The sequence below is a fragment of the Borostomias antarcticus genome (assembly GCF_949987555.1).
Source record: "Borostomias antarcticus genome assembly, chromosome: 2".
Classification (NCBI taxonomy): domain Eukaryota; kingdom Metazoa; phylum Chordata; class Actinopteri; order Stomiiformes; family Stomiidae; genus Borostomias; species Borostomias antarcticus.
In genome coordinates, this window is record NC_140235.1 from 29798518 (window position 1) to 29812781 (window position 14264).

Below are 14264 nucleotides of genomic sequence, written 5' to 3' on the forward strand. Positions count from 1 at the left end.
GAAATCAAATAGGCTTTTTAAACGGCCCGCAGGTTTGGTTTGCTTCCCAGTCGGCCTGGCGGTCGTCGCTTCCCATTGGCCAGTCACCCGGGCGCTGTCATGTAAGAGGGTTTGGACTTCTCGGGTCTTCATTTATCGAGTTCCACAATAGCCCCGAGGTTCCTCCAGGGAATTGAGGTCACGCTGAATCAGCACTCCACTCTCCTGCGGTCCAACTCCGCTCACAATGTTATCGTCCAACACATTTCCCCTCGGAATTCAGCATTTCAATATCTCATAGAGGGGTGCGGGAGTGGGCCGGGCTGATAAGGGTCCTTTCCGAGGAAACGCTGGAAGGTTCTCTCACAGAGGTTTTTGGAAGAGATCCAATCCGATCAGTTTGATAGGGGGAGGAAGTGGCCTGATAATAGCAGGTTTATAAAGTCAAGGAGATTCTTATTCCCACACTACTCCCAAACGTTTCCTTTTATTTTGTATTTATTGTCATTATTTTTATCTGATCGTCTCCTGTTTCTACAGTATACCTTTAGCTACATAATACATACAATAATAATACACTGTCCTTTAACTGGAACTCAGTTAAGTCTTTCATTTTACCTCAAACATCCTGTCATTAAAATGGTTATAGCCTGCCCTCTAGTGGTGGTGAAAGGTTGTAATCCTGATATCTCTCTCTCTCACTCACTCACTCTCTCTGTCTCACTATCTCTCTCTGTCTCTATCTCTCTCCCTCTCTCTATCTATATCTCTCTCCCTCTCTCTCTCCCTCTCTCTCTCTCTCTCTCACTCACTCACACACTCTCTGTCTCACTATTTCACACTCTCACTCACTCTCTCTGTGTCTCTCTCTCCATCTCTCCATCTCTCTCTCCCTCTCTCTCTCTCTCTCTCTCTCACTCACTCACACACTCTCTGTCTCACTATCTCACACTCTCACTCACTTTCTCTGTCTCTCTCTCTATCTCTCCCTCTCTCTATCTCTCTCTCCCTCTCTCTCTCTCCCTCTCTCTCTCTAGGGAGCTGGAGCAGTATGTAGACTCTCTGAAGAGGGAGACCAGTGTGGGGGGGGGGAACAGGTCGGTGACCCTGAGGGCTGTGGAGGAGGGGGCGGTCAGCCTGCGGAGGGTGGGCGAGTCTCTGGCAGGACTTAAGGGTAAGACGTCCAAACACCCCCCTCCCCCAAAATCAAATGTCACGGGTGGGTAATTCATCAACGGAAAATATTTCTGTGTCTCTAAACTCACTAAACACTAAAGTTCATATCTTGGTCTATTGATATGACGATAAAACTCTTGAATCTTGACGTAGAAGGTTGAGTAGCCAGACTCACCTTACGCTGTCCGTGTGGTCACTCTCTCTCCCTCTTTCTCACTCTTTCTCTCTCTTCCTCCCTCTCTCTCTATTTCTTTCTCTCTCTTTCTCTCTCTCTCCCTCTCTCGCTCTCTCTCTCTATCTTTCTCTCACTCTTTCTCTCTCTCCCCCTCTCTCTCTCTCTCCCTCTCTCTCTCTCTCTTTCTCTCCATCTCTCTCCCTCCCTCCCTCTCTCCCTCTCTCTCTCTCTCTCCCTCTTTCTCTCTCTCCCTCCCTCTTTCTCTATTTCTTTCTCTCTCTTTCTCTCTCTCCTATTTCTTTCTTGCTCTCTCTTTCTCTCTCTCTCTCTCTTTCTCTCTCTCTCTCCTATTTCTTTCTTGCTCTCTCTCTCTCTCTCCCTCATCCCTCTCTCCCCCTCTCTCTCTCTCTCCCTCATACCTCTCTCTCTCTCCCTCATCCCTCCCTCATCCCTCTCTCCCTCATCCCTCTCTCTCTCTCCCTCTCTCTCTCTCCCTCATCCCTCTCTCTCTCTCTCATCTCTCTCCCTCATCCCTCTCTCTCTCTCCCTCCCTCTCAGGGGAGTTCCCTGCGCTGCAGACCAGGATGAGGGCGGTTCTGAGGGTGGAGGTGGAGGCAGTCAAGTTCCTGAAGGAGGAGCCCCACAAACTGGACAGCATGCTGAAGAGGGTCAAGAGCCTGACCGAGATCCTCAGTGGCCTGCGGAGGTGAGGGGGAGGAGAGAGAGAAAGTGAGAGAGGGAGAGAGGGAGAGAGAGAGGGAGAGACAGAGAGAGAGAGAGAATTTTTGAATATTAAAATAAACCTTTATTTCCAAAACCAGGCATGTTTACCCCATTCTCCTTGTCACAAGTTAAAAATCCAAAGTCATACAAGTAACATCCAAAGATGAAGAGAGAGAGAGAAAGAGAGAGAGAACGAGAGAGAAAGAGGGAGACAAAGAGAGAGAGAGAGAGAGAGAAAGAGAGAGAGAGAGAAAGAGGGAGACAAAGAGAGAGACAGAGAGAGAGAGAGAAAGAGAGAGGGAGACTAAGAGAGAGAGATAGCTAGGGAGTGACGTAGTGAGGGGGGGGGTGCATTATGAAAGGATGACTCAGGTAACTCATACGCAGGATTGCGTAGCGCCAGTCAGAAAGGCCCGGCGTGTGTGATAATGGCCTCCAGCCCGTCTGAGGGGATCATGCACAGTGGCATCCATCTTGATTTAGCTCCAATAGTCTCTCCGGCCAAGCGATGACATCATTAATTCAGTAGAAGCCTGCAGCCCCTCATTTCCATTTAGATATCTGTCAGAGAACGCCGGGCATCTGAGGTCGTCATCTCCCCCCCCCCCACCGGCGCCCGGCGGCGGCGAAAATCACCTTTATTACATCATGGCTCCTGGCTGCACTATCCCTGCTCACGTCAGAGCCAATCAGCATCATTTACAGTTGGCGTCCGGACAAATTCATTGTACTTTATTAGATTAGTTGTGTTTTCAGTCTAGACACACCTGGCCAGTCCTGCTAAGAGATTTGAAAGCAGTGTGCACCACGCGTGGGTAAAAGCCTCTTATATTCAATGACGATGACTTATAATAATATTTTTCAAGTTTCGAGTGCAAAAATCATATGGTGATGTCATCGGCTCCTTCCTCAGTGGGACTCTCTCCAGCTCTCTGGTTTGCTCTTACAATAGACGTGGTTATTGGGTTGTTTACAGTATCGGGTCGTCCTATTGGCTGACTCTCTCTCCCCGTCTTCTCCCCGTGCTCCAGACGTGCTAGCGAGGGCCAGCTGAAGACGTCGGACCCCTCCGCGGGCGCCCCGTCCAGGCCGGCGGCGGCGGAGAACGGCCCCCCGGTCCTGACGCAGACCCCTGCGGAAGCGGCGGCCAGGCCCGGCTCCCCCCCGGCTCAGACCTCGTCCGTGCGCTCGGAGGTGGTGCCGGCGTCGCCGCTGGTGGTCCAGCGCGCCCAGAGCTCGCCGGTCCACATGCGCCAGTCGCAGCAGTCGGCCGCCCTGACGGCGCAGCCCAGCCCCCCGCTCACACCCTCCGCCAGCCCCACACAGGGCGGGACACACTCCCCCGGCTCCTCCTCCTCCTCCTCCACCTCCTCCTCCTCCGAACCCCCCAGCCCCGGACAGCACAAGGGGAGCCAACCTGGCAACCCGGAGCAGCCCGCCGCGGTCCACAGCAACGCGAACGCGAACGGCAGCCAGAGTCTCTTCATAGAGGAGCTGCACTCCAGCCGCAGCAAGAGCAAGAACAGAGCCATGTCTATAGAGGTGCTTCCACCTGAACACAAGAACAGAGCCATGTCTATAGAGGTGCTCCCACCTGAACACAAGAACAGAGCCATGTCTATAGAGGTGCTTCCACCTGAACACAAGAACAGAGCCATGTCTATAGAGGTGCTTCCACCTGAACACAAGAACAGAGCCATGTCTATAGAGGTGCTTCCACCTGAACACAAGAACAGAGCCATGTCTATAGAGGTGCTTCCACCTGAACACAAGAACAGAGCCATGTCTATAGAGGTGCTTCCACCTGAACACAAGAACAGAGCCATGTCTATAGAGGTGCTTCCACCTGAACACAAGAACAGAGCCATGTCTATAGAGGTGCTTCCACCTGAACACAAGAACAGAGCCATGTCTATAGAGGTGCTCCCACCTGAACACAAGAACAGAGCCATGTCTATAGAGGTGCTTCCACCTGAACACAAGAACAGAGCCATGTCTATAGAGGTGCTTCCACCTGAACACAAGAACAGAGCCATGTCTATAGAGGTGCTTCCACCTGAACACAAGAACAGAGCCATGTCTATAGAGGTGCTTCCACCTGAACACAAGAACAGAGCCATGTCTATAGAGGTGCTTCCACCTGAACACAAGAACAGAGCCATGTCTATAGAGGTGCTTCCACCTGAACACAAGAACAGAGCCATGTCTATAGAGGTGCTTCCACCTGAACACAAGAACAGAGCCATGTCTATAGAGGTGCTTCCACCTGAACACAAGAACAGAGCCATGTCTATAGAGGTGCTTCCACCTGAACACAAGAACAGAGCCATGTCTATAGAGGTGCTTCCACCTGAACACAAGAACAGAGCCATGTCTATAGAGGTGCTTCCACCTGAACACAAGAACAGAGCCATGTCTATAGAGGTGCTCCCACCTGAACACAAGAACAGAGCCATGTCTATAGAGGTGCTTCCACCTGAACACAAGAACAGAGCCATGTCTATAGAGGTGCTTCCACCTGAACACAAGAACAGAGCCATGTCTATAGAGGTGCTTCCACCTGAACACAAGAACAGAGCCATGTCTATAGAGGTGCTTCCACCTGAACACAAGAACAGAGCCATGTCCATAGAGGTGCTTCCACCTGAACACAAGAACAGAGCCATGTCCATAGAGGTGCACCAACACAGCATGGAGCAAGTTCTTTCTCTAGTATTTAGGACTACTAATCTCTCTCTCCCTCTCTATTTCTCTCCCTCTCTCTCTCCCTCTCTCTCTCTCCCTCTCTCTCTCTCCTTCTTTCTCACTCTCTCTCTCTCTCCCTCTCTCTCTCTCCCTCTCTCTCTCCCTCTCTCTCTCCCTCTCTCTCTCTCTCTCTCTCTCTTCCTCTCTCTCTCCCTCTCTCTCCCTCTCTCTCTTTCTCTCCCCCCCCCCCCCCCAGGCAGCAGAGCAGGAGTGGGAGGCGCGCAGGCAGAACCTGGGCCACTACGACGGGAGGGAGTTTGAGAAGATCCTGCAGGAGGCTCAGGCCAACATGATGAAGGGCATCCCCAGCCTGGAGGTGGGCAGCGAGGGGGAGGCCAGCCCACCAGCGCCCCCTGCTGCACCGGGGGACCAGGCAGACGGCCCCAAGCCTGCGGAACCAGCCACAGGTAGTACTAGTGTTCAACTTTAGCTTGTTTGAATGTAGGTCTCAGATACCCACGGAAGGACATTGATATATTTGATCCAGTAGGCGTATTAATACCTAGGTTGGCCTCCCATCCTATTTACCTTTCAGTGTTAGTGTGTGTGTGAGTTTACACACTCTCGTGTGTGTGTTTTCTGTGTAGTGGAGGACCCGAAGCCCGAGCCCAGCTCAGATAAGCCCGGGCTGGGGAAGCCGTCTAAACCGGCGCCAGAGAAACCAGCCAAGCCCGCCGCCACCGAGAGACCTCCCCCGAAGCCCGCCGTCGACCCGCCCGCTGCCAAGCCGACCGCCGCCACAGTCGACAGGGTCGCCAAGCCCGGGGCGGAGAGGGCCAGCAAATCCCCGCCGCCGCCGCCACCGCCCCGAAAGACCTTCCCCCCCGCCGGCGCCAGCGCCGCCGCCTCAGGCATGACCACCACGCGCTCCGGGGAGGTGGTCTACACCGGCAGGAAGGAGCCCGTTGCAGCGGCACAGGTCGGTGGGTCGGTCGGCCTCAGCGCCGGTGGTCCGCGGTGGTCCGCGGTGGTCCGCGGGTTCACATTACAGGAGACCTGTGTGTGTGGTCCCCACTTTGCGGTCCAGAGCTTCTGCGAACCGACAAAATACATGCAAACGTTGGGGGGAAAAGGGGGAGAAACCCGTGTATAACTGCATTAAGTTGTATTCCTTGGAATGGAAATGAAGCCAGTAATGTACTGTGTAATGAAACCCACTGGTTGGGGTCAGTGAGATGAACTTGAGCGGTGGACGAGGTCATGTGAGGAGGTTTGTTGTCTTTTCTCTCCGTGCAGGTGGGAGAGGAAGGGGCCCCAGTCCCCCCCCCTCCCAAGCCCAAACCTGCCAAGGCGCCTCCGGAGACCAGGCCCAAGCCCCCCACCCCCCCGCCCGACGCTAGCCCCGCCCCCGGGGAGGAGGAGGAGGACGAGGGGGACAAGATCATGGCGGAGCTCCAGGTGAGGAACGCGCGCTGGCGTGACGGGACGCGCACACATGCACGCACACACACGCACACAGACACACACAGAGTCGTAAACGCACGCATGCACTCAAACACACACAGTCGTAAACGCACACACGCACTCAAACATACACATACACAGAGTCGTAAACGCACACACACACACACATAGTCGGAAACGCACGCACGCACACACACACACACACACACACACACACACACACACTCTCACACAAACATACACGGCTGTATATCACTGTCATATAATGCTGGTTGTCCGGCTGCTGTGTTGTGTGTGTTACTGACCGTCGGGCTGCACCTCCTCTGGGGGACCGGGGCCTCGACCCCACACCCTCGTGGCTGGGTGGCAGAGCGTGGTCTGGGGTGGACAGGACAGCTACTCACCCTGGCCAGCCCTCACACCATGTTTATAAACCTGATTCTACCGCTTGCAAAGACTGGCGAGAGGACAAGACTGCTGAATCAGAGAGCACGCTCCCATACCACCCAGGGATTGTCCAGCCTCTAACCCGAGCCCCTGACCCCCCACCCCCCACATATCTCCACTCCCCAGGCGTTCCAGAAGTGCACTGTTAAGGACGTAGGGGTCAAAGGTGTGGTAGAGCCCCAGGTCAGGGAGCTGAGACCCGGGGTCTTAACGCCCCTCAGAGAGAAAAAGGTAAAGGCGGTCGCACCGTTCTCGCCGTCCGCCCCTTAACCCCGGCTGCGCCTCAAACCTGTCTGCTTCTACCCTTCCTTCACCTGCACCTGCCCTGCTTCTGCCTCTGGAGAAACCTCTAACAGCTCCTTTAGAAAAGAAAAACAGACCTCCCTTTGCCTTTTCTCCTCCCTCTTTTTCTTTTACTCACGCTGGAACTCACGGCTCGTACTCCGTTTCACGATGAGGTCTGCAGAAACCAGAGGGGTCAGATAAAAGCCGGCCTCCTCCGTCCACCAAACCGAAGGACGGTGATTTGACGCTGTTCTTAATTGCTATGTCTGTCTTGATTGACCCCAAATCAATAAACTAATCAGCTATCTTAAATCCACGCACAGTCAAATGGTCTTGTGTTATTTTTGCTTTGCACCCAAATCGTCAGGATGCCTATTAGTTTTGCTTCAGGGATCCTGTCGATTTGATTGGCCCGTTGAGAGGAACGCGGTTTGAGAATCTGTTTTTGCAGACTTGGGTCGCCTTAGGTCACACTGACCACTTTGCATGAACCTTCTTCCTACTTATTTCATTTCCTGGGAGTAATCGTCCCACTTCTCTGCCTCTTTGTTTAACTTCAGCGTGTTTTTCTAATTCCCCTTCATACCCACAGAGATGCTAAATGTGATTGTTTTTCACTTACTGGAAAAAGTGTATCTCTGTTCCCATACAAGACACAGTCTTACCATACGCTGTGTGTCAGATCAGATCAGTGTGTGTGTGATCTCGTTGGACCCAGTTATCGTCTAGGTCAGATTTAATCTTTTCCCGGGAAAAGGAATCCTACATGGATTCACACACAAGCGCTTCATCAAGAAGGATATTCAGTTATGCAGAATAGCATTCCATTATCAGATAAGAGTGATGGCTTAGGTTGTTTTGTTGCTACAGTACCGATCAAAATTGTAATGTAAATCAAAGCATTACGAATACAAATGTCGCAAGCCATGTCACAGGCATGTCCAGATGAAATTAGTAGTTCATAGATCTGAATTTAAAGAGGTCCCAATTCAGTATGAATATATTTCATATTGAGATCCCACCCCATAATCTTCTTTAAAAAGTACAGCTACTGTTGCCTGCATGTGTTTTTCTATAAGGCATCTCATAACACACCAACTAAACCAAATCTTTAACATCTTAGTTGACTATTGGAGGAATGAGTTCTTGTACCAAAGCCGTGGCTTATAGGAATGTTAGTGCTCAGTCGTGTGACATGTGCCATGAAAATCATGGATGTAAATGATCTTCTGCAGTGTGAAGACACAGTCCTATCACACCCAGTACAGTGTCTCCTTAATGCTGTGTCCTTCACACACTGTTCTGGCAGAGCTCTGAGTCCACTCGGGAGGACAAAGATCTCGACACGGACGAGAACGGGAACTCAACGGTCCGTCAGAGCCCTGGGGTACGCCTATTTCTTTCTGCTACTTCAGCTCAAGTTACAAGAGCAACGCTATTCTGGCAATGCTAACGCTAGCCACGTCCTCTTAGGTCTGCCATGTAAGGTTTTCTGCTACCGTATGCTAAACATTTTCAATTAGAATTAGTTTATATTAAGCTCATACTCAAGGCTTATACGCCTCTTGGTCTAATGGCGGATCAAGAGATCAGAGGTTTGATCCCCCACTGAATACACACGCATGTGTCACATCTCATTTTGAAACTGTTGTTTTTCCAGATGTTTTTATTATTGACACCCTGGTTGTTTTGACCTCCCCAGGTCATATATTATGTGACCGGGCAGATCTCCAAGGAGCAGCCGACACCACCGCCATCTGGACCGGAGGAAGCCACAGAATGCAGGGAGCCACCACCAATGTCCCCCTCACAGGTGTCAAATGTCGATCCTATTGACAATTCCCCAAGCCAGCAGCGACAGCAGCAATCGCAGGCCACGCCCCAGTCCCAGACAGGGCCACCCGTATCCCCTAAACCCGTGGGCTTGAACGGCGTCGGCTTCTGGTCGCAGAAGCCCGCGAAACGCTCCGACTCCGCAAAGAGCGGCGCGGAGGAGAACCCCAACGTCGCCCTAAATCAAATTAACACAGAGAAGAGGGTAGGGTCCTCAATTATCCAAGAGAGCCAATCCTCTAGTAAGATTATAATCCCGGCCTCAGTGGCCGAAGTCACTCCGCCCGCTGTCAAGGGAAGTAAAAGTGTGGCGTCTCCACCAGAGAAGGCCACTAGTGAGGCTGAGGAGCCCAGAGATAGGTGTGAGGAAGGGGACGAGGAGGCCAGCCTCAGCCCGGACCTCCCCGGGGAGGCCCCCCCACCCCCGCACAACATCGCCTTCATGATCACCAACACCAAGGTTCAGGCCCTGTCCTCCGGAGAGTACTGGGACCTGGTCAACGCCAAGAAGGGCGGCGTCCGGACGGTCACGGTGGGCAACCGCGACAGAGGAGGCGCCGGACACGCCCCTGGCAACGGCGAACCCTCCTCCCCGCAGGACAACGGCTTCGGCAACAAGAAGCCGGTCATCATCATCTTCGACGAGCCCATGGACATCCGCTCGGCGTACAAGCGCCTGTCCACCATCTTCGAGTGCGAGGAGGAGCTGGAGCGGATGCTGGCGGCCGAGAGGATCGAGGAGGAGAGCGAGGAGTCCGACCCGGAGTGGGGAGCCCAGGTGAAGCGCACGGCGGCAGTGGACGACGGCGAGGCGGACGGCGCTGTCCCCAGCGGTCCCGGCTCCTCCCAGGCGGACTCGGACCGCGGCAGCCCGTCGCGCTCCTCCTCGGAGCCCGCCGAGGCGGGCACCGGCGCAGAGTCGGCCGTCGACGGCAAGCCGGACGGGAAGAAGAAGTTCAAGTTCAAGTTCCCCAAGAAGCAGCTGGCGGCCTTGTCCCAGGCGATCCGCAGCGGCACCAAGGCGGGCAAGAAGACGCTGCAGGTGGTCGTCTACGAGGACGAGGAGGAGTCAGACGGCACCGTCAGACAACACAAGGAGGCCAAGAGGTTTGAGATCGTCCGCTCGAAATCGTTGGCGTCCGCGGACTCCCCCAAGGCCCCGGCGTCGGCGAAGAGGGACCTCTCGGAATCCCACTGCAGAACAGACGAGATCCGCAAGAGCACCTACAAGACCCTGGACAGTCTGGAACAGACCATCAAACAGCTGGAGACCACCATCAGCGAGATGGGGCCCCGCGTCCCCGAGGAGCCCGCTTCCGCCGACCCGGAGAGGGAGCCCAAAGTGGAGGGAGTGGGGCTCAAAAGGTCGTCCTCTCTCCCGACCTCCTCCGCCAAAAGTCCGGGCCTCAAGGCCAGTAAAGGCCCGCTGAAGAAGAAGGTCAAGCCTCAGCTTCTCCCCCGCCCGGTCGTAATCCCGACCGCCACCGTCACCGCGGTCCCCACGCAACAGGTCTCTCTCTAGCTCTTGTCGTTCCTGGAGGCTTTGGGTCCTTCTTACTCGTCCCTCCACTCCCCCTCACCTTCCTTCACTCCATCCCTAACAAACCGGGTTTGCAAAACCATTAATCCACTTCACAGGTGCTCGGAAATGTCGGATCCTTCCCCTCCTCCTCCCTTCTGCTTTCTCCCTCTGTGAGATCATGGTCCCACATGATCGGGGAGTGGCATTTTCATTGGGTCCCTGCCTCTACCGTCTCTCCTCCGATTCGCCGCTCGAAAAACTCTAACTGGGGTTTTGGCAGCGGCAGACTCTTAATCAAACGATGACTCTCTCTCAAGTTGATTCTCTTCGTTGTATTTCTCTTTCTTTGGTTCCTCACTGCATGAACTGTGTTTTAGACTGTGATGTACTTTTGGTACTGGGTACGGAAGGGTGGAAGGGGGTGTGCATGTGCTCACTGGTGGTTTGATGAAGTTGGGTCTTAATGTTGAAATGAACTGGGTTTGACCTGTCAGTGCTTTGTTTACCTTCAGTGCCTCCAATAAGGCCTCTGTTTTTTTTACCTTTTTGATTTCTTTTTTATTTTATTTTTCCGTTTGGATCCTCCCTTGCAGAACGCCAGTGTGGCTTCCCCTACTAGTCGGATGCCCGTCCCCATGTCTGCGAAGTCCAGGCAGTCGCCGGGGCCGACAGACAAGGCAGGAAAGCAGCAAAAACTGCAGGACGCTCAAAGGCAGTTCCGACAGGTAGTTTTACTATAGGGCGGCCTGAACCAGAAGAGACTAGAAGATACAAACATATATATCTACCATAGGTTTAGAAAACAAGAGGCCTATGTTATGTTGATATGCAGTATAAGGGGAAAAGTACAACCAAAGCTGTGAGATTTCAAGTGTTTATAGTATGGGATTTGAGACGGCCATCTTGGATCTGTTTGTGTTTTCTCTCAATCTGCTCTGACTGGAAAAAGGCATGTTTGACTTTTGACTGTTAAACCCCCCCGTAACCACCGTATTGTATGCTTCTGCATGTCCACACTGCTCATGGCTTTTCACTGTGTTGGTGACCAAAAACAAAACAAAAAAGAGACGGCAAAAGAAAAGAGAAAGTAGAACTCATCCTGTCATCATCGTCTGAGTTCTCATCACACACCCACTCCTACTGGCTCCCATCACAGCTGAGTTCCTAAACAGTGTTGCCAATCCCAGGATGCTTTTTTGCTTATGTTCAACTTTTGGATGCTTTTTTGCTTATGTTCAACTTTTACTAAAACCGTTTCTTCCTCACTGGCCCCCGCTCCCACAATGCACCTCTACTAAACCCAGAACAGCTTATGGGGACACGCTTCCTCTCGCCATTTTCTCGGCACACAGCTACTAAACCGCTGCTCTGATGCCCCTCCCTCCTGACCTCCTGAAAGGCAACCCGTTTGCCGCGCATCTTACCCCCCCCCCCTTGCACCCCCTGTACCAGTCAGTGGAGTATTCAGCCCTGCTAATACAGACACGCTCCCTTCCTCTGTCACTTTCCCATCCAAATATGCACCTCTAGCCTACTGTCTAATACTATCCTCCCCTCCTGGCATCTCTGGTATTGCCATCTTGGTTTTTGTCCACAGCCACCGCCCTCAAAGTTTTGACAACCTTTCTAACACACAGGCCGTCACTAGAGATGCCACCTCTCCAACCCCTCTACGCGTACCCCCCCCCCTCCTCCTTTCCATCCTAAAACTCTTTTCTTTCTCCTTTGTTAGTAACACGTCTCTCAATTGAATTGTGTTTTTAAATCATCTCTGGTAACCCAGTTCAAATATAGCTTCTCTAGCTCAGCCATTTTGTGTGTCCTTTAGTCGATTTAGTAATACAGTAACAATGTTTGTAGTCGTATACGTTTCCGTTGTCTATAGCTAACGTTAGAGTTCAATGTTGTCTTGCCTCATTGTTATTTCAAATTACCAGATCCCTCTTTTTGACAAACAGTCTCTGTTCTGGCATCTCTGTTTGCAGGCTAACGGAAGTGCTAAAAGAGCGGGAGGTGATCATAAAACGACTTCCCCGACTTTGCCTGCCTCTAAAATCCCAGCTTTTTATCCTAGCTCTGCTAAAGGCAGTTCCCAGTCTGCCCCAAACTCAGACGCTACTAATCCGACTAACCCTTCCTCCTCCTCCTCCTCCACCTCCTGTTCCTCCCCAACCGCCAAGTCCTCCATCCCGTCCCCCCACGCCACTCGCTCAGGCTCCGCCCCCTCCTCCCACATCCCCTCCCTGTCTAACGGATCCCTCAAACTCCCCACGCTCCCCTCGCACGCAGGTAAACCTCTCTCGTTCTCCTCGCAGACTCCGAACGGTCGAGCGCCCTCCTCCTCCTCTTCCTTCTCCTCCTCCTCCTCCTCTCCCTCCCCTCTGTCGCCCACACCGTTGGGCCCGGGTTCGAAGAGCATCCGCACCATACACACCCCCAGCTTCACCAGCTACAGGCCCCACACCAGCAGCAGCGGCAAGTCCTGCATCCAAACAGTCACCACGGCCAAGGACTCCACTTAGCACCCCCCCAGCCCCTACTGGCTCTGTCTCTTGTAGCAGGTATATGTTTTATTTCTGGATGTTTTTTTTCGTTGTTTTTTTTTGGGGGGGGGAGGGGGGTCGGTTGTATAAACGTGTAATTAATGCACCAGCCCCACCACACCATATCTCCTCCATTCATATGTTCAGACTTTACACTGGCATTCGCACATCAATGCTTTCACATATTATGAGTTGCATTTTCTCCCTTTTCTGTTTTCGAACATGAAAATGGAGTAAAAAAAAATGTTTTAGAGTACTGAGTAAATAATTTCAAAATTAAACAAAGGTGAAATAGTTTTACCACTTTGTAGTTGGAAGTGAACATTCTGTTTAATTGAGACTCTTTCTCAGTTGATGGTATTGAAAATATATTTTTCTTAATAGTGTCTAAGAATAGAAAAAATCTAGTTGATGTACAATCACAATGACCATGTACAAAACTGTGTGTTTTATTTTTCAAACCAGAGACTGGATAACCATAGTATATTTTGATCTGACTATATTTCCTATGTTGCCAGACATTCATCATAGCCCTTGTGTAAGCCTTTTATGAATGTATACTGTGTGTATACAGACCTTTAACTGCATTGACTTCAATTTTGTTAGAATATTTTCTCATACAAATTATCCATGCACTGCCAATTTCTGTTTCTGAAGATGTAGCAGACTGGTTTTTATGAGGTATACAAGTTATCTTGTGCCTATTTGCCAAAGTTGTCGTGTGTCACTGCAAGCCTTCAAGCAATCATTGGACATACTGTACTTTGCGGGAAATTCTACATGCACTCTTTTGGTGTGACGGCTGAAGTCTTTACCTTCAATAGCTTTACTGGAGGTCTACGTTTCTTAAGTTAACTTTAATTGATGTCTAAATGTATACTGTACTAAACACTAAAGTAATTGATAATACTGTTCGGCCATGTGTACATAAATAGTTCTAATAAGAATTTGAGTAGTTTTGTTAACATACCAAAGTTTATTTGTATGCATGCCTTCAAAATACTTTAGGAGAGTGTTGTAAAAGAAGAATTATGTTTGCACAAAATAGATTTTGTAAATATTTAGTTTTCTCTCGTTTTTGTAAAGCTTTAAACCATACTACATAAAAGCAATGTGGTAAATAAAGAACTGTGTTGGAATTCAAACAATAAAGGCCTGCATGCTTGTAATGCATTAGGTGGTATTTTTTTCTCCTCTCTTTACCGTGTATTAGTCCCACAAGGTGACATCGCAATGTTACAGCAGCAAAGTGGATAGAAAAATAAATACCACACAGACGGTATACCTGCACGTTTGGATTTAGTCATTTGTTCAGTTCAGTTCAGGTGGTCGAATGGGAGCAGCGCTGGTCGAGCAGTCTGACAGCGGCAGCACCTGTGACATCGCTCCTTCACTCCCTCGGTGTGTTCCTATATACCAGATATATATAGAA

At 51.3% G+C, this 14264-nt stretch overlaps 2 protein-coding genes across 2 annotated transcripts in view; both read left to right on the forward strand.

Annotated features, from left to right (window-relative positions):
- Positions 1-13965, forward strand: part of kiaa1217 (KIAA1217 ortholog) — a gene marked incomplete at its 5' end in the record, with an annotated part of 56294 nt that extends 42329 nt beyond the window's left edge. Inside the window, 11 exon segments of the mRNA XM_084451384.1 lie at positions 1017-1153; positions 1889-2036; positions 3085-3595; positions 4995-5205; positions 5386-5717; positions 6035-6196; positions 6776-6880; positions 8244-8321; positions 8637-8747; positions 10883-11014; positions 12275-13965. Of these exon segments, the coding sequence (XP_084307510.1) occupies positions 1017-1153; positions 1889-2036; positions 3085-3595; positions 4995-5205; positions 5386-5717; positions 6035-6196; positions 6776-6880; positions 8244-8321; positions 8637-8747; positions 10883-11014; positions 12275-12811 (2464 nt within the window). The 3' untranslated portion in view covers positions 12812-13965.
- LOC311329012 (sickle tail protein-like) lies at positions 8755-10604 on the forward strand (the record flags this gene model as incomplete). Its single annotated transcript, XM_084461345.1, has 2 exons — positions 8755-8818; positions 9034-10604. The coding sequence occupies 2 exons, from the start codon at positions 8755-8757 to the stop codon at positions 10287-10289; spliced, it is 1320 nt and encodes a 439-aa protein (XP_084317471.1). The 3' UTR covers positions 10290-10604.
- Positions 13966-14264: the final 299 nt, after the last annotated feature.